Raw genomic sequence first — 18,714 nt, forward strand, 5'->3', positions numbered from 1 at the left:
TACCCTGGGAGTTCGTTGTACTCTCCTCAGGGCTGGGGTGAAGGCTTCCTGCCTAGGAGTTCCCTCCACAACTTCAGAAGTCACTCCTGCAGTCTGCTGCTTAGGGCAATCCTCCTCCTCCCCTCCCTGCTGGCTGCAGCTTCCTCCCTACCATGGATGATTGACAGAGCCAGAGGGGTGAGACTACCCCTTCCACAAGGGCTTCTCTGGCCCCTTCCTCATCCGTGTGGGGCCTATACATCTCATCACAGGCTGTCATATGCAAACCCGAAGTGTCGTTCACATACATGTGTGGGCAAACAGCCACAGAGACAGAAAAAGTCTACGAGTACACAGTCTTTGCTGGTGACCTGAAAGTCAACAAAACTGGGTTCTGGTGGTCCAAATGGTGGAAAGAGGTGTCTTCCAGAATCTAGGACCACTTTTCAAGAACCCCAGATGCCCCAGCACTTTCCCTGCTTAAACCAAGAGACTATCTTACTGAAGAAGTCTGGTGACAGCAGTTACTGTGGTATCATACTGGGAGGAAGGAGGCCTCTGAGGTGACCAGGACCTAAACCATTTAGGGTTTTTAATGTCCAAACCAATGTTTGGTTTCACTCAGGAGCTAATGCATAGCCCCAAGTAACTATTGCTTACTAAGCAGTTGCAGAATGCAGCCGCCAACTGCAGCTTCTGAATGGTTCTCATGTAGCCCCCTTGTAGAGTACAACCTGGAGGTGACAGACCGATGAATAACTGTAACCAGGTCTGAAAACCAAAACAAAGAACTTTCTTGCCAAGCACAAATGATAAACACATTCTTGGCAACCACTGCTATTTGGCAGCTGGGAATCCAACAGGCTGTGCAGGTTTCAGACCTCAGCACAAGCAAATGGCAGTGGAGCTGCCCTTTGGACTTGGACTTCTTTATCAGTCTTTTGAATTTATAGAATTTGAAGACCCTGTTTGAATTTGAATTCAAATTTGAATTTGAAGACCCTGTTTCATTCACATCTTAATTTATATCTATTTAAAGATATCGATGTCCCCTCACGTTCTCCTCTTCCTCACAGTACCTTTTTAGAACCTGTTGTCACAGTTCTTTTGAATTGTTTTGCAACATGCATGCCCAGGAAATCAGCTCCTGCTCTGCAGATCTATAGAGGCAACATGCTGGTTACAGGTGACCATTTTCTGTGGTGAGTAATATTCTGAGTAAGATTCTCATTTTAACAATATTCCTTTGTTTTGTAAAATGAAACCCAATTTTGGGTTTTCATTTCCCTTTCCCTGCTACTAACCCTGAAAATATCCCTTTCGGGTGATGTATGAAGTCTCCTGCTAAAATAATGTAGGACCAGATTTTCAAAACGTCTTAGTATCCAGCTGTTCCCATGTAGGCACCTAAAGAAGTGGCCAGATTCTCAAAAGGAAGAATTTCCATGGAAGCCAGGTTCTGAGATCTTTTGACTATTTGGACCCACATATTTAAGCAGGAGATTCTCTACATCATTTTGAAGGACTATTTTCAGGGTTAGCAGTAGGAAAGGGAGAACCCAGGATTGGGCTTGCTGCTAGGTTTAAATGAGCAATGCCGGGTGCTGAGCTCCTTTGAAAATCTAATTATTTACTTAGGTGCTGGACACACTTGACAATCTGTCCTATAGAGCTTTCTGTAAACTTGCACTCAAAGATTATTGCTTTGTCCACTTGTAATGCTTTATTTGCATTAAACTTTAACATATGGTAATCCCATGGAGCAAAATGTGTATCTCTCTCTCTCACCAACAGAAGCTGGCCCAGTAAAAGATATTACCACACCCACCTTGTCTCTCTAATATCCTGGGACTGACACGGCCATAACTACACTGCCTAACTCACTCACAGACACACATAGCAGCCCTTGGCAGTATTTAAACAATAAATAACATTTTTTAAAAAATCAATACAGCTCTTGCTTTGACAAAAATAAATAAAGCTGAACTGTACAGTATACAGTAGTTAAATTAAACTTGGCTTGTGGAATCCATATTTCAATGAAGGTTAACTTTTTTAACATTGGCCACTTAAATTGGGCATGCAATTCTGACATTTGCTCATCCAGAAGAGTTAACTTAACCCATCTGCACACAGAAACATGGAGAGCATGTATGTGTGCACAGATTAGGTAGTCAGGCTGGAAAAACTCTGCCAACAATGGAGACATTTTGTACAAGATTTTTTTGTAGCTGAATTTCTGTTGTTTCCCAGGAATTAACAGCCTCTTAAATTAACTGATGGTGACAATATCTTGCAGATGTTTAGATGCAGATGAATTTGTGAAAGATATCCAGTTATCACTTCTCCATTTGAGAGAATGCTAATATGAGGACTTTTTTTCTTTTTCTTTTTAAATAAATAGTACCTGTTCGGGTATTCCTTGATGATCTGATATATGCTAATCTTAATTGTTTCATTCTCAAACCGACTGTAGCTTCGGTCCTTGTAAATCCGGAATTCAGCTGCTGTCACTGCTTCTCCATGTGGGATTTGAGTCAAGTCAAATCGAAACTCTTTGTAGTGCCTTCTTTGATGAGAAAAGTCCTTGTCTCTTTCAACTATGAAAAAAAAATTAAATTAAATTAAAGGAGTGAAATGAATATACCAATCCAATCATTAACTGTGCATTCGCTATGTTTAAAAAAAAATCCCAACAAACTGGAGGATATAAAACTGTGCAAATAATACAGCCACAAATCCAGACATATTTCCAGTTAAAGGAAACTCCACAAGCCAAATGGTCTTCAGTTCAAGAGGAAAAACCCTCTGTGGTTTTATACAAATTCCAGAAGTCAGAGTGGAAAGAATATCAAGAAAACTGAAAGTAGTCATGGTGTAAAGCAACTAAAAATATGGATAAAATGAAAGTTGCAGAAGGATTTGATACTTGGGTTTAGTTACATGTACAGCAAAAATTATTTGAGACACACAAATGATCTTGGCGTACATGACTGTAGGTCATAATCAGGAAAGAAAACAGGGAAAGCTGACTACTTCTGTCTGAGGCAATAAATTCTGGAACAGTGTTAAGTGCACCGTAATTGCTACATATTTAAGAAGAAACTACATCATATAAATTAACACATGCTGTCATCTTATGGCATAAAAGTGTCCTCTTTCAGTGGTATGAGTAAGAGAACCACAAGTCAGAGCTAAGTGGTTCCGGCACCCAAACTGCACATTGAAGCAACACTCCTAGTAAAAGTCCTCTCCACGCATATATATTAATTCTCTGCCATGTTTTTGTTTATGTACAGTTTCCAATGCTTCTTTTATTGTAGCAAAGGTCCACCAGGAGCTAAAATCTATCCTCATAACTAGTTAATCAGGATCCCACAGTATTTTAAGAACAGAGGGCCAGATCTTCAGCTGAGGTAAATCAGCACAACTCCATTAATATCACCAGAACTATGCTAATTTACACTAGCTGAGGTTCTAACCCAGTAGTATGAGAGGACGTCTTTGCAGAATATTTGTTTTGATGCATCAAAGAAGCCCACAAAATTACTCAATGTGATTTTACATGTATGAAAAACAAGATCACCCATCATTTTTATGCCTATGGGGTAATCAGTGGTAGATCCCCAACTGCATTAGAGTTCTGTTCCTTACTAGATTTGGCAAGTCCAGAGTCAAGAATTCAGATCCATTCATCTGTCTCATCAAGAGTTAGCGCGTGTCTACTAGTGATGGGAGAAGTCCAAAGGGTTCAGAGCTTGAGTTCGGCTGGGATGAGCCGACAAACTGAGTCTCACTAAGCCCCACTACACTCTTTTCCCACACAACCCCTTCTCCTACTTTCAGATCTACTATTTTCATTCCACTGATCCAGGAGAGTAACAATTTTGGCCCTGAAGCACTCTATGTTAAAAAGGGAAAGGAAAGGAAAATAGGGCTAGGTTTTGAAGTGCGTAGTTAAGGACACAGACGTAAAAGTTGTCCTTCCAAAAAAGTTGAAATTACTTTCAGAACTGTATTTAAAGCACCTCTGTCAACTCTCAATGCCAGTCCCTAAGTATGCACCTATTATTTAGTCTTTTAAAGCATAACTGGAAATGGATTTCATTAATATAGAATTCTTTAAATGTGCAGATCTGTTGACAAGTTTTGCTTTGTTAGTCTAACATACTGCACAGACTATATTATCTATAAGAAAGTATTATCTTTACTTCAGTGAAGATGAAATTTCTCTTGACGGACAAAGGACCATAAAACTCCTCTCTAAACAAACTCAAGGAGTTAGTTAGCCCAAATGCACATTTTGACTTTAAGGATCTGAGATTTTGTTCCATGCAAGACAAAGTCAAGACAGAAAAGAGGCAGAAGCATGTAAACTACCCGCTCTGCAGCCAAAGATAAATGGGCTGCCACTGAAGAGAAACAGGATACAGTCTATTTAATACCTCCATCACTAGCTCCTAAACAGCAAGATATATATTGATATCAGACCAGTTTTTAAAGAAATAAGATCCCCTGATCGGCTTACTTAATGCTCCAATAAAGGATCTATATTTTAAACAGGACGACAAATCAATTTCTGTTTTATTGTTCGCAGCTAGACTTCGTATTGCACATTCATGGAAAAATGGACTCTTTCAATGGAATTACAGTATAGAAAAATATATAAAAGCATTCACACCAAGTACATACACAAGAGAAGTGTTAAAAAGAGCATCAGAATTTAGAAATTTTGTCAACTTTTTTAGCACACTCAGAGGAGGCGGACACCCCAACCCACAAGCTAGAATCTTTAGCCAGGCTCTTGGAATATTAACCTGATCCTAAATAAGTAGTAAGTAATGTATGATGTAGTATGTTAACATTTTATTGTAACTGTGCCTCAACAAAAAGTCTAAAAAAATACACACTAAAGTCTTTCATTACTGATACAGAGTACAACATGAGTTAGCACATGCAATCACAATGAATTGTTCAGGGATGCTTTTTTTTTTTTTTTTTTTTTTTTTAAAATACAGTGAAGATCTTGCTATAAATTATGAATGTCATAATTGAACATTTAAAGACTACTTGGGAGCAGAATGTGCCAAGAGTTTTCATTTTTAAAATATTTTAAAAGTAGAATTAATCCGGGGCCCAATTCTGCAACCCTTTGATTAGTACTTATTGAAGGAGTTCAGTGGGAGTTCTCCTGTGGGTAAGTGCTACTCACTGTGAGTAAGGGTTGCAGAATTAGGCCTCAAATGGGAATTTCAAATCCCAGAATTACTGGTCTGGTTTTCATGTCTATCTACTTTGCAGTAAATTCAAATTAATAACATTTGTATGGAAACAGTAAGTATCCCCCATGGTATTACTCAGACACAAATAGGATCAGTATTTACAACACACCGTATTACAGCATTGATAGTATTCTCCTAGAAGCACACACAACTGCTGAAAGAATACCTATCATTTGCTATTGAGTTAAACAAAATTAAATATATTAAATAGGGCCAACACACATTTTACTTATCTATTTACATTATTTCAAAGAAAAGGCACTGTTGCAATATGGAGAACACACACACACACCCCTCTGTTGTTCTAGTGCATTCTTTTAGTCCTGATCTTCAATTGAACAGGACTGAAATTACATTCAGACAAATTGAAAAAACAGAGGTAAATGCCAGAAAAATAACTGATTGTCCAAATAAAGAATAGAATAAAAATAAAAGCCATAGGTGAAATCCTGGCTCTATTGAAGTCAACGGATAAACTTCCATTAACTTCAGTGGGGTTGGGATTTCACACTGTAGATTTCAGTATACCAACATGAGAAAATTAAAAGCAAACATAGGTGAACTAGAATGCCTAGCAATCAAATAAGATTTTGAAATAGGCATTACTGACATATAATGGAATTTAAAAAAAAACCCAAACAATGTGATATAATACTGGCTATCTATGAACTATAAAGAAGGGCAGATTAGGTCATAGAAGTGGGGGAGTAACATTCTTTCTAAGAGAGTCCATATAATCCATTGAAATAAAACTTCTTAGTAGAGAAGATAATACAATAGAATCTGTATAAAGACAAACCCCACACCCCTACATTAACTCTATACTGGTAAGGAATTCCCTTCTGCCAAGGAAATCCTTTTCTGTCCATTCGGGGAAGCTTTCAGGTCCTTTTGCATGCTGAAGTAGCACAAAGGGAGCCATGGTGTCATCCAGGATCTGGTCCCATGACAAAAAGATTTTAGGAGGCTGAAAGTTATGACACTCTGAAAAACAGGTTCTTATAAAGGAAACACTTAAGCAACCTTAAATATTTACTACTCCAATTCTCTATCATATACATACACGCACCAATTCACTAGCTGAAAGGCAGCCATCACAGGGATGGATCACAACAGCTGTTTAATGGAATACAGTACAGCAATACTATGCAACAGCTAACAACAGGAAGTGAGGAAATATATCTTAACCATTTGAAATTGCAAGGAGAACTTAAATAAATGGAATATAATTACTCAAACTGGAATCTGACTAGAACATCAGAGCAAACGGTATTATAAAAGGGAGATCTTAAGTTGTTACAATTGCCCAGGACCTAGGTTTCAAATCTCATCTTCAAAACAGAACCTCCAACATACATGTTTAACATTACATTGGGGCACTGGTTCACCACCAGCTCAGGGGAATATTAACAAGATATGACAGAGTAAATGGCAAAGAGCATTTTCTTGCCAGCCATCAATATGGCCAATGAAACATTCAGTGTCACAATGCATTCATACTAAACTAAATTACAAAAAAAAAAAAAAAAAAAAGCCACATCTAAGAGTTGCTTTATAAAACGGATCACCATTGATCTCAAGAAAAAATATTGGGTTAATTTTTCTGCTGGAGTAAACTGAGGCAGCTCCATTGAAATAGATGCAGAGAATTTGCATTGTCTACATTCTTTGTTCCTAGAGTATACATTTATATTTAGTCATATTAAAACAAATATAATTTTCTTGCGCCCATAACAAGTGATCCAGATTGCTCTGAATCAGTGACCTGACCTCTTCATTATTTACCACCCCCACCCGATCCGCAAACTAACAGTGATGATATTATGTTTTCTTCTAGGTCACTGATGAAAATGTTGAATAGAATGGAGTCAATAAACAATCCCTACAGGACCTCACTGGAAACAAATCTGCTCAATGACAATTTCCAATTTACATATTACATTTTTACATTTTGAGATTTATCCATTAGCCAGATTTTAATCCGTTTAATATGTGCCATGTTACTTTTATATCAAGTTAGTATGACAGAATCTATTTTCCAGAAACCCATGTTGATTTGCATTCATTACATTACCCTCCTTGCTTTTTTATTAATCAAGTTCCATACCAGCTACTTCATTATCTTGCCCGGATTCTATGTCGCACTGACAGGCCTATAACTACCCAGGTTATAAGGTTTGTTCTACTCTTCTGGAATTTCCACAGTGCTCCAAGACTTATTGAAAATCCACATTAACAGTCCAGTTAGTTCCTCAGTTATCTCTTTAAAAATTCTTGTGTGCAAGTTGTCTGGACCAGCTGATTTAACAATGTCTAACTTTCGTAGCTTCTGTTTAACATCCTTCAAAGATACTAGAGGAATGGAAAGACTGTTATCACCATCTGATCAGACAATATCATCTGTTTTTTCCGCAAATATGGAACATCAATATTTACTGAACACTTCTGCCTTTTCTGCATTACTATTGATAATTCTACCATTTCCATCTAATAATGTATCAATACCCATTTTCAGGATTCTTTTTGTTCCCAATCCTCTTTTTAAAAAAACCTGCATTTTATAGTCCTTAACTGTGCCGAGCATAGATTTCTTATGTCCCTTTGCTTCCGTTAGGAATTGTAGAAAATTGATAACTTCTGATTTATATTCATGACTATCAACTTCCCCTTTCTTCCATTTATTTTATATATTACATTATTTTTAATAGCTGCCTTCAGTTCCCCTGTAGACCAGATCTGTTTCTTAAGCAGTACAGCCTTTCCCGAATGGGGGATTGTGGTTTTTGGCATTTAATAAGGTGGTCTTAAAATGATTCCCAATTATAATTCACAATGTTCTGATTAAATTCTTCCTCCCAGTTGATCTGCCTCAAAATTGTTTTTAGCTTTGTGAAATTGGCCCAATTAAAGCACCACGTGTATATGTTACTAGTCTGGACTTTACTCTGGTTGCGTGTTTTACATGTGATCAAGTCATGATCACTTCTACCGAAACGATCATTAATTTTTTGTTCTTTGATTACTTCCTTTTTCAAAGACAAGGTGGAACAGAGAATTCCTCCATGTTGGCTGCAACACTTTTTGAGTTAAGAAATTCTCATTGATATTGGTTAGAAATTCCGAGGAGGGTTTTGTACCATGAGACCTCCAAACACATGTCACTGAAATTGAAGTCCTGCATGATCACAAAGTTTTTTTCTACACATTATACTTACACATATTAAAGCTGTGATATTTTACTACTTAGCTTATTGTCACTGTTTCACTGTTAAATATACTTGCACTGGCAAAACTGGTGGGGCTTATAGATCATGTGACTATAACAGGTCACTTATCCTAATCTCACTAAATTTCACTGTTTGAATTCTTTGCACAAGCACTAAAATAAACTAGTCAGTTTTAACTACCTCAAGGTGAGAGAGGTTACGGTAAGCTGATATACTACAAACTACACTCGTTTACATCTTGAATACAATGAAATGATAGTTTATCTACAGTAAATACTTGTGGTTATCTGACAAAACAGGCCAAAGATTCCAGGAGTTTTCTCCTGAAGTTACCCAGTCCTACCTCTAATGACTGATAATTGAAAGCAGAGGCTGGAAATATCAAATGTGGTAGGTGACAGATAAGCAACAGATTAATGCAAATACTTTGTTACAGGACACTAAAAGGTCAGAGGCCCCAGGAATTAGCTATTGTGCTACTGTGAAAAGACAGACATCAAACAGCTATTTACAGCATTCTTGCTCTTCTCTCCAAAAATTCAAATGACTAGAAATCTATTCTTACTTCCTATGGCTACAATTTATATAACAAACAAAATCACAACAAACTGAGAAACTTAGTGAAGGTATGCAGATAGCAGAAGTGATCTAATCTAGAGCAGGGTGAAAGATAAAACCATTGTTTTCCCATATGCAAATATTTTAATTTAATGCATTGAAGAAAAATTAAGAGCCATATTCAGACCCCCCCATTCATGTTCTACACTTCAAGCGCATGAGGAGACCAAGCTAACACCTACAAACTGTATTTTAAAGCGGTGTATCTTTGTACAGGCTTGCACAGTGTGGACAGCAAGGAGTCCAAATTTTACAAGCTAGAAATAGGCTTAATTAAAAATATATATAGGTTTCTCTGCTGTACTCTGGAAGCCCTAAAAATGAAGGACCCAATCCAAAGTATTTTCACTGACCTCAACGGCCTTTGGATAAGGCCCACGGTCTTCTAGAAGATCCAGGGATTATTTTTGGTTGAACAGAACCTTCAAATTGAACTGCAGCGAAAAATACTTGAACTAAAGTGATAAAAACATCTTTTACCAGAAAACAAACAACAGCATAACAGTTACAGTTTAAATACTATAAGGCTTACTGTGACAGAACACTAGGAGCCAAATTCTGCACTCCCTACTCAGATAAAACCACAACCAAAATCAATGAGAATTTTACTTGAGCAAGGAGTGTAAGTCTGCAGTAAGTTAAATTTTCATTGCAGCACTTTTGGTCTTTGAAGAGTACTTTTATTGAAGAACTATATATTTAAATGATGCGGCATTTGTTATTACTGCCCTGGTTTTATTTAAGTTAATTGTAGGTCTCCAGATGTGGTTTTGAAAGTGTAATGTAAATAGATTTTACATATAATGGTCTTTTTTATTAAATTACAAAACATGAAATCTGACGGGTCAAATTCTGCTGCAAGTGACACTAATTTACGTAAGTCCAGAGTCATTACACTGAAGCCCAGGAGGTTATTTGTTTACCAGCTCAGTTGAGCAGAATTTGCCCAGTTGTCCTCAACTGAACTAAAAGATACGTTCTATGAACTGTTTGACAAAATGCTGTGCAGATCATGCCAGTTTCAATTAAAAAAAATTAGCTGACTAATGTTAATTGAATCCAGTCATTTGATAATACCTCTTTAGTAATTACTCAGAATTATTGAAATAGATGAATTAGAACCTGACCCAAAGTAGCGGTGGAATTTATGGAAAGGCTTTCATTCACTGCAGTAGACTGGATCAGAACCTTAGAGAGGAAGGGAACAACTATGGTTAAATCAATCAAGGGTACTGCAACAAAACTGCACTTTGTTCACTTCTTACAAGGATAGATTAGTTTTAATTACTTATCATTCATAGAATTTTTGTAAATAATTTACTGCAGTATTCAGTATCTTGTAAAAGCCATGAATTCTTAGTATTAAAGGATCTCTCCCAAGCACTTTGCTCTTAAATCTTTGCCAAGAACTGCTGTAACACCACAGGGTTTTTTACTTTTGAGAACAAAAGGGTTTTTATGGGTTAGCCAAATATGAATTTGCAAAAGTCCTAGCTATTGGTTAGCTGGGTCTTTGTGACATTCCTCTCAAAACATCCATGTGACATAATCAACTTTAATAAATGGCAGACACCAATTCTGCAACCAGGAGAAAAAGAAAATTGTGTGTGTGAAAGAAAGTGAAGTGTAGAAGGGTTTGTAATAAAATCTATTTACTCCTCCTTTTAATTCCTTTAAGACGCAAAGCCTGAGCAGTTAAAGTCATCAGAATATTCTCCCAGACTTGTCTTCCCCAGAGTTCCCTCTCTCTGTAATACTTCCAAGAGCTCCAAGGGACAACATCACAGTATCTACCAGTGCCCCCCTCCTGCACAGACTCCAACGTGCATCAGTGCAAAAAGGCACAACTGGATCTTATCACAAGTAAGCTACCAGTATGTTCTACCAGCAGCATCTTCCATTCACTTTATAGAGGCTAAAGTATCCCTGAAGTAAATATACATTTTGAAGAAATAACCAGTCTCACTACATTAACTGTTTTGGTGAAAAGCTAATTTGTAAACATATGGTATTCATTCCATTTATGCCTTCCAAGTCACATGCACTTCCTTTACAAGTCAAAACAAGTATTACACTACAGCTGACCCAAAATTTATTAAATTCTGGAAGGTTTTCAGTTATTGATATTGTAAGTGGAAAAACGCTTCATCTTCCCTAAGCTAGTTTGAACCTTGCCAGTGCAACAGTATGGATAAGGAACAGCAAAAAATACGGAGTCTAGTTCCTACTGGAACAGGGTTTGGGAAGTGAAAAGCACTGTGAAAAGCTAAGTATTATAATCATCATCACCACAACAAAAATCAGAACGAACTGAAAGTAATTTCCATTATTTCTTGTTTCCATTGTATTCAAGGCTTGAACCTTTGGAGACAAAACTTCCACTGAATCCTGTAGCCCTGATGTTTGGCTGAAACACACAGCATAACAATCTCTGCACTTCACTAATCCTAGGCCAGCTGTGTACCAGTCCAGTCCCCAGCTTAAATTAGAGCAGTTTGAGGCTTTCGCTTGGTGGAGGTTGGGCTAGCACGGGATCTGTCACTGTGGTTCTGCGCCACCAACGGCAGTTCTAGCTTTGCTGGGGGAATTAATCCTCCCGTAGGCAGCTGAGACAGTTTCAGGACTGCTGCTGAGGTGTCACAAAATGACACAACTGAGGGAAGAATCTGGACCAAACAGTTTTTCTTGTGAGAAACAAATAAGGACCCTTTATTTCAATCCATCACTTTAAATGATATGACAACATTTATTACATAAGCATGCTAGACACCGATAACCTCACTCAAAATAGTGTGCCCATTAGATATTGGACTGGCATTACCATTTCACTAAGGAAAATAAGTCTTTCAGAAATGAATAAAGTATCATGTAGGTCTAGATCAGAATACATTAGAGCTCCCATTTCAAGCAGGAAGTCAAATTTTCCACATTTATTTCATGTCCTGTTAGGAGACTAGTTTTTACTATACAGCCCTTTATTAAGGAAGGCATCTAAGATCATTCATCTGAACACCATGAGCAAGGATATTAATTTTCTCTGCTTTTTCAGTTAAGTCAACTATTCTGATGGCTATGGTTTAGAAAAATCAAATACATATTGATATGGTGTGTCAATAATCTATTATTTTTCCTAATATTTAGCTCTAGTTTTCTCCCATACCAAATGGTTGCAATGAAAGGTAACAATTATAGCCAGGTTTCTTTCCAAACCTAAAGGTCAGGATGTCAGGCCAACACAGCCTGCAGATTAGTGAACCACAGGGGGAAAAAAACTGCTTGAGAACTAGCTGTACACAATGAGAGCTCTGAAACTTTTATTGCTATTGAACGTGTCAGGTTATATTTCAAATCCAGATTCCTGAGCTACGTCTACAGTACATGCAGGAATCGAAGGAATACACACACACACACACACACTTCTTTTTCCTCATTCTTGAAACTTTCAGCACCAAATTCTGCCGTAACCTACACCTAGTGCAATCTCATTCAAGTCGCTTGCTTTTTGGTTCCACAGAGTTTGAACAGTAACTCAATTTATACATCGGGGGAAAGTTGGTCAGAAAATGGGTGGACGTTATAACTGATTTAACAGTCAAAGAATCTGAAGATGGAGTGTAACTTGTGAGAAGGCTGAAGGGGAATGTAGGACCATAAGGCAACTGTCAGGAGTATAGAAGCTAAAGCGCATTGATTGTCTCGCCTCCTGTTAGTTACTTCTCTCACTATATCCCCCCCATCCACCGAATCACGGCAAGTTATTTGACCACTTATGCATTTTCTGACAAACTTCATGCAATGTTTAACACTGTCCTGTTCAGCAGAGGCTTCCATGTGAGCTCTACCTTCTTACTTCATGATCAGCTTGCCCTAATAAGGTATGAATCCATGTAGTATTGCTCTTTAAAGTTTACCTCCTTTTAGTGGGTTACTGATGTTTTAACATTACCCACACTACCAATTCGATCTAGAATGATCAGTGAATCACATTTTACATGAAATAAGAAATAAAGCAGGGAAACAATTTCTGGATAAGAAAACCAGTAATTAAAGTTTAACCCTTCAAATACTCATTGGCTGAATAGGCAACTCTATGCTGCGATTACTATTAACTGTGCTGAACAATGAACCTCCTGCTATTTCATTTTAGAATGCTGCATTTCAACTTTGACTAAACACGAAACAAAATCAAGCCAGCTGTAACAACGATCATAAATGAATGAATAAATAAATAAAATTTAAAATGCCCAGAACATACATTTAGAGAAAACAGAAAAAAGCGTATTATAGATGATCGCTTTAGAATTACTTGGACACATTCAATATTTTCTTAGTGAGACATTGTAAATACGCTGAAGTTTGCATAAACAACATAATTTAACATATTTTGGGCCATATCCTGACCTATTATAAATATGTGTACCTCCACTGAAATCAGTGAAGCTACACTGATTTACACCAGTGGATTTAAACCACCCTATATATTTTATGCCTTCCGTGTTCTAGTTCTGCAACTTATGTAACAATGTCACTTTATTGATTATTGCAAAACTACAAGGAAGTAGTTTAGTTAAAGCATACCAAAAATCTGCAACGTGCAAAAGGACATTTACCCTTACTGATCCTTACACCGGACATGCTTGTAATCGTAACCAGAACTACAGTATTTGCTTCACTGTGTGTTTGGATCATGATTTATTCCTGGCCAAATGATAGGATGGGAACAATAAAAACATTTCTTTTGCACCCTAACATTTTTCACATTGGGCACCTTTGTTGAACTGTCCACAATGAAACCCAGAACTCTTTCCTGAACGATCAAAGTGAATTCAGAACTCACCAATCTGCATGAACACTTTGAACAATTCTTTCCCAATGTACAGTACCTTACATTTATCACCAGGTTAAAAAAGAGAGGCATTGGATTTGGGGAAGGTTGCATGACTCTGGATCTATCTTGCTCCCCATTACCAAAGTGCTCCAGGTGCTGCAAGTCAAGGAGCATATTGAAAGCATGCCCAACTTTCTTCCCTGCCTCTGTGGTAGTAGCAGCATATGGCTGATGCCAGTTTGTCTGCCTGTGAAGAACTCAGTTTAGCCATGGGTAGAACCACAATGGATACCTACCCTGAACCTAGCATGTAGCTGTCTATTGTTTGGATTACTAGGAGTGCGAGACAATCAGAACACCCACGTTGATTGCAGAGTCATACATCAATATAATTCATCTCTGGAATAATTAACACAATCTCAAGATGTATTTTATGTGCTACAACTCCAGCTGCTTGGCTGTTAGGGGAGCTTAAACTTAAGAGACAGATACTTGTGTTTGATAAATTGAGCACTAACATGCTACTCTGTATTTTTATTTCAAATTATATGTTTGTAGAGCCAGGACAATGAGGAAAATTTGACATTCACAACACAGTGCAGGATCTACCTTTTTCTTGACTGCGGTTTATACTATGCTCTTGTTTCTCCTAGGACTAAAAATAACTACTGGCGTAATCTCTGATGATGGTTCCAAATTACATTTAATAGAAAAATAGCCCTATCTGTTGCCCAGCCCATGATTGTACCCTACCTTTTGGGGCTACCTTGCTTTCATGTTCTTGACAATACATTGAAGGCAAGCTGGAACAATTTGGTTGGAGCTGGCCATAATATATCCCACTAGTCCAAAGGGATGTTCATGCCATGTTAACAAAGCAGGCTTCTTTCACATACTGCAGCAAGTGGTGATGTAAACACAGGACAAACATATAGGGCTCGAAATCCCCTTTTAGGAAATTGTATTATAGAGTCTAGTATTCAAATCATCAGATGCTTGCACACTAGTCTGGTCTAGCATATGTGCACAACTCCCCACCGTATGTACACTTTATGGTATTTGCACATCTGTATTAAGCTGGAAAAAGTGGGCATGCCCTTTGGTATATATCCATTTGAAAAATCCGGTCTTCAGTTTCAGAATTTAAGTTGGAGGGGGAAGGGTAATATTATTCTCATATATTTAAGTCAGTGCCATAATTGTGACACACACAAAAAAAACCCACAAAATCCCTGTCGTCTGTTCACTCTGTAACATGGGCTACACTCTGGATTTTTTATGTCTCTATCCACATGATAGTGTATGCTATGGAGCCTCACTAAACACGATTCCAGAATGCAAAAGGGGAACTGAAAATGTATTGCTGGAAGGCTTCAAGGTGGTTATAAGGGAACACAAGCACACATAATGAGCTATGATAGGAAATATCTGAAGTGCACACTGCAGGCATTAAAAAGAGGAAATGGCTATATTCTGATGTGCCACCTAAAAGTGAATCATGCTGATAAACATTACTATCTTGTCTTACAATAAACATCCCTCACAAAGTTCACCAGAATACAGGCAGTGTTTCCTTTAAGTCATCACATCATATTCTATTATTTCAATTATATTTATTTTTGTCTGAGACCATGAAGCTCGTTCATGTCTTTATCTCCTTTTGATTAGACTACTGCAATATTCAGCTTGTTGGAGTTGGTTTTTAAACCAAACAGGATCATAACTAAGCACCTTGAAAGAAGGATAGCATCTTCCATAAGTAAATGCGAACATAGAAATCTAACCTGCAGGTTTTGCCTGTGCTACCTCTAAAACTTAGTATTTATTTCAAGAACACTTTTCTTTTCAGAGCCAGGTTCATGAGTAGGTGCCAGATCCACCTAGGTTCTTACAATCCAGAGTCAAACAATTTCTAAATTCCAACTACTACATGGCAAACATTGTGTAACTGGGCTTCTTCTACAATCCTCCACAACCATAGTTAATTCTTCACAAAACACTTAAGAGATTAATTATCTCTGTTTTTAATCATCATTTGATAACATGCTCTTCCATATTGTGCTTCTTAAAATCTTGGGCCCAGATCCTCAGTTGGTGTTAATCAGCATTGCTCAAATGAAGTTAATAGAGGTGAATTATTTTACACCAGCTGAGGATTTTGTTTTTAAATTTTATTGCTTCTTTTCTTCATCTGTTTTCAGACATGAAGCACTCTGAGAACTTCCTTGTGAGATCTGAACAACAAAACAATAGCAATGCTATTTGTTGGGAGCCTCTCCCATCTTTGCTGCACAGTGAAAGGGCACATGGAAATCTCCGCCCTCTGGGGGACTGAAGCAGTATCTTCAACCCTAGTGTTCAAAATTCATTAGACAGACACCCTCACACACACAAATCATGGGACTGGTTTAAAAATCATGCATTTTAAAAAAATGAAGTTTGGGTTCTTTTTACTTGCCTTCTGCTTTTTGAATATTTAAAGGCCACTTTTTTTTTTTTTTTTTTTGCAACCATAGGATTAGAAACTTCATTAAGAAAAAAAATATGAAAGCTGAGATTCTCACGTAAGTCTTGGACTCCAAGAAGACCACCAAACTTCATGAGACTCACAGTCAGCTCAGGAGAAATGGCAGCATTAGAGAAGTAAAAGGGAGAAATTCTGGAAAGACAGAGTAAGCTCTCTCATGGGAACAGAGGCACAGATCCCAGGTTATCTTCTTCAAACTCAAGTTAATGGAGCTGATACAAGGGACCTATGCTCCTCAATGCAGCATTGAGGCCTTTGGGAAAGCTCCAGGTCCTTATCAGCACTGCTCTTCTTACAAGTAACTGGGAACCTACTTGTGAAATATAAGAGTTTAAAGGACTTATCTTGCAAGCTACTAAGCAACCCTCAACTCCCACTGAACTAAATGGGAGGTTACTCAGCATCTCACAGCACCAGGCTCAAATGCTGTTATTAGTCCTCAACTCCTGGGAGCAGATCCATGAACTCTCATCCTTATTTCAAAATGTTGCAACAGGATGCAATTAAGCACAATTAACAAAGGGGTCAAATGGTCATCTGATAAACCGTGGTCCAAACAGGCAGCCTGGAAAGGTCAGTGCTGCTAAGGCTGCACAGTATTGATGAGGGGAAAAATAGTATAATTTAAGGACTTTTTAAAAAAGGAAAAATAACAACCCCAGTGTATTAAACTAGAGAGACTTATGTCCTTTCTGTGTTTTATCTTTATTATGTAGAGACATTTCATAGTAAGTTTGCACAATTTTATACCTTACAGTCATAAACTAGGCTAGTCTCACAATACCTGAGTGAGTTAGGCAGCTTTTACTGCTTTAGTCTTAATAATTCTTTGTTTCGTCTACATGACTGTCTGTCTTTATAAATACATCCTGAAGATTATGAGTCACAGCAATCCACTGACATCTCCTTCTAGAACAAGGACACTTTGAAATCCCCAGGAAGAATGCACAGTACAAGCGCAAGGGGCTACAAAGCTCTCAAGAGCTAAATCCTATACAAAGTGCACAGCCACATTAAAAATAGGGTATGTGGAGGACAGAGGCCACAGGATTTATGTAGTTGCAGATCCACCATGTCTACCTCCACTGGACGAACAGGGAGCTTAAACTTTTGTTGGTCCCCCAAATTCTGCCTCCACCATTGGGTGAAACCACAATCCTAGACCAATTCTGAAACATCTTTGGCCCTCTGTGCTTATGGAGAGAAGGAAAGGGTTGTCCAAGGGAATTAGAGCTCACAAGGCATGTAAGCTCCATACAAGCATCCTTATTTTACAGATGGAGAAACTGAGGCAGGGCATCTTTGTCTGGAAAGTGAATCTCTTTGGTTTTCTTCCTGGTTGTTCCTTGGACAGCCCATTGACTGTTCTTTAGGTCTGGGCTGCAACCGTGGCTGTGGTAGACTCTCCAGCTGTTCAGCCTCCATATAGATTTCCACGTTCCACACACCAAGTACCACTAACTTGAGGGTGACTGATTAGACCTCAGAATGGCAATCTATTTCATCTAGGACAGAGAAGGACGAATACTCGCTGGCAACCTAGGAGATGCCCTGGGTTAAAGAACCTCTGGAGCATCTGTTCCAAAACAGTCTTACTACAGGGCAATTGCCTGAGCCTCCTATTTTCCATCATAAATCACAGCAAAACCATTTGCTGTTGGTGTGCTGCATGCTGGGCCTGCTGTTCCATCATCCATCCTCAGGATCTCTACCATTTTTCCCATTTCATACCTCTTTTGCAGAGTGGGTTCAAATAATCCTTTGGCACCTTACATCATGCGTGACCACGTGCCATTCGCCACCTGATCTAAAGCAAAGCCCTGTGTAGAGTCACCACTACCTCCCTTCCTGTGGTTTGGTTTTATTCATAGATGCTAAGGCAAGAAGGGACCCCTGTGATCATTGGATCTGACCTCCTATAGCACAGACCATAGAACTTCCCCAGCATTTTTAGAAAAACATCCAATCTTGGTTTAAAAAAATTGTCAGTCATGGAGAATCCACCACAACAGTTGGTAAATTATTCCAACAATAAATTACTCCCACTGTTAAAAAAAAATTACACCTTACTTCCAGTCTGAATTTGTTTAGCTTCAACATGCAGCCATTGGTTTGTGTTATACCTTTCACTACTCAACGCAGGAGCCCATTAAATATTTTTCCACATTGAGGTTCTTATACACTGTAATCAAGACACCCTGTAACCTTCTGTTTTTAAGCTAAATAGACACAAGGAGATCAGTCTATCACTTT

The 18,714-nt window shown here is 38.1% G+C and overlaps 1 protein-coding gene across 1 annotated transcript in view; it reads right to left on the minus strand.

Moving 5' to 3' along the window:
- The window catches only part of BMP5 (bone morphogenetic protein 5), a 72,570-nt gene that overhangs the window by 42,188 nt on the left and 11,668 nt on the right, over positions 1-18,714 (minus strand). Inside the window, exon 2 of the mRNA XM_007055070.4 lies at positions 2,387-2,579. Coding sequence (XP_007055132.2) covers positions 2,387-2,579 — 193 coding nt within the window. The remainder of the gene's footprint in view (positions 1-2,386; positions 2,580-18,714) is intronic.

This window comes from Chelonia mydas, chromosome 3, assembly GCF_015237465.2.
Source record: "Chelonia mydas isolate rCheMyd1 chromosome 3, rCheMyd1.pri.v2, whole genome shotgun sequence".
Classification (NCBI taxonomy): Eukaryota; Metazoa; Chordata; order Testudines; family Cheloniidae; genus Chelonia; species Chelonia mydas.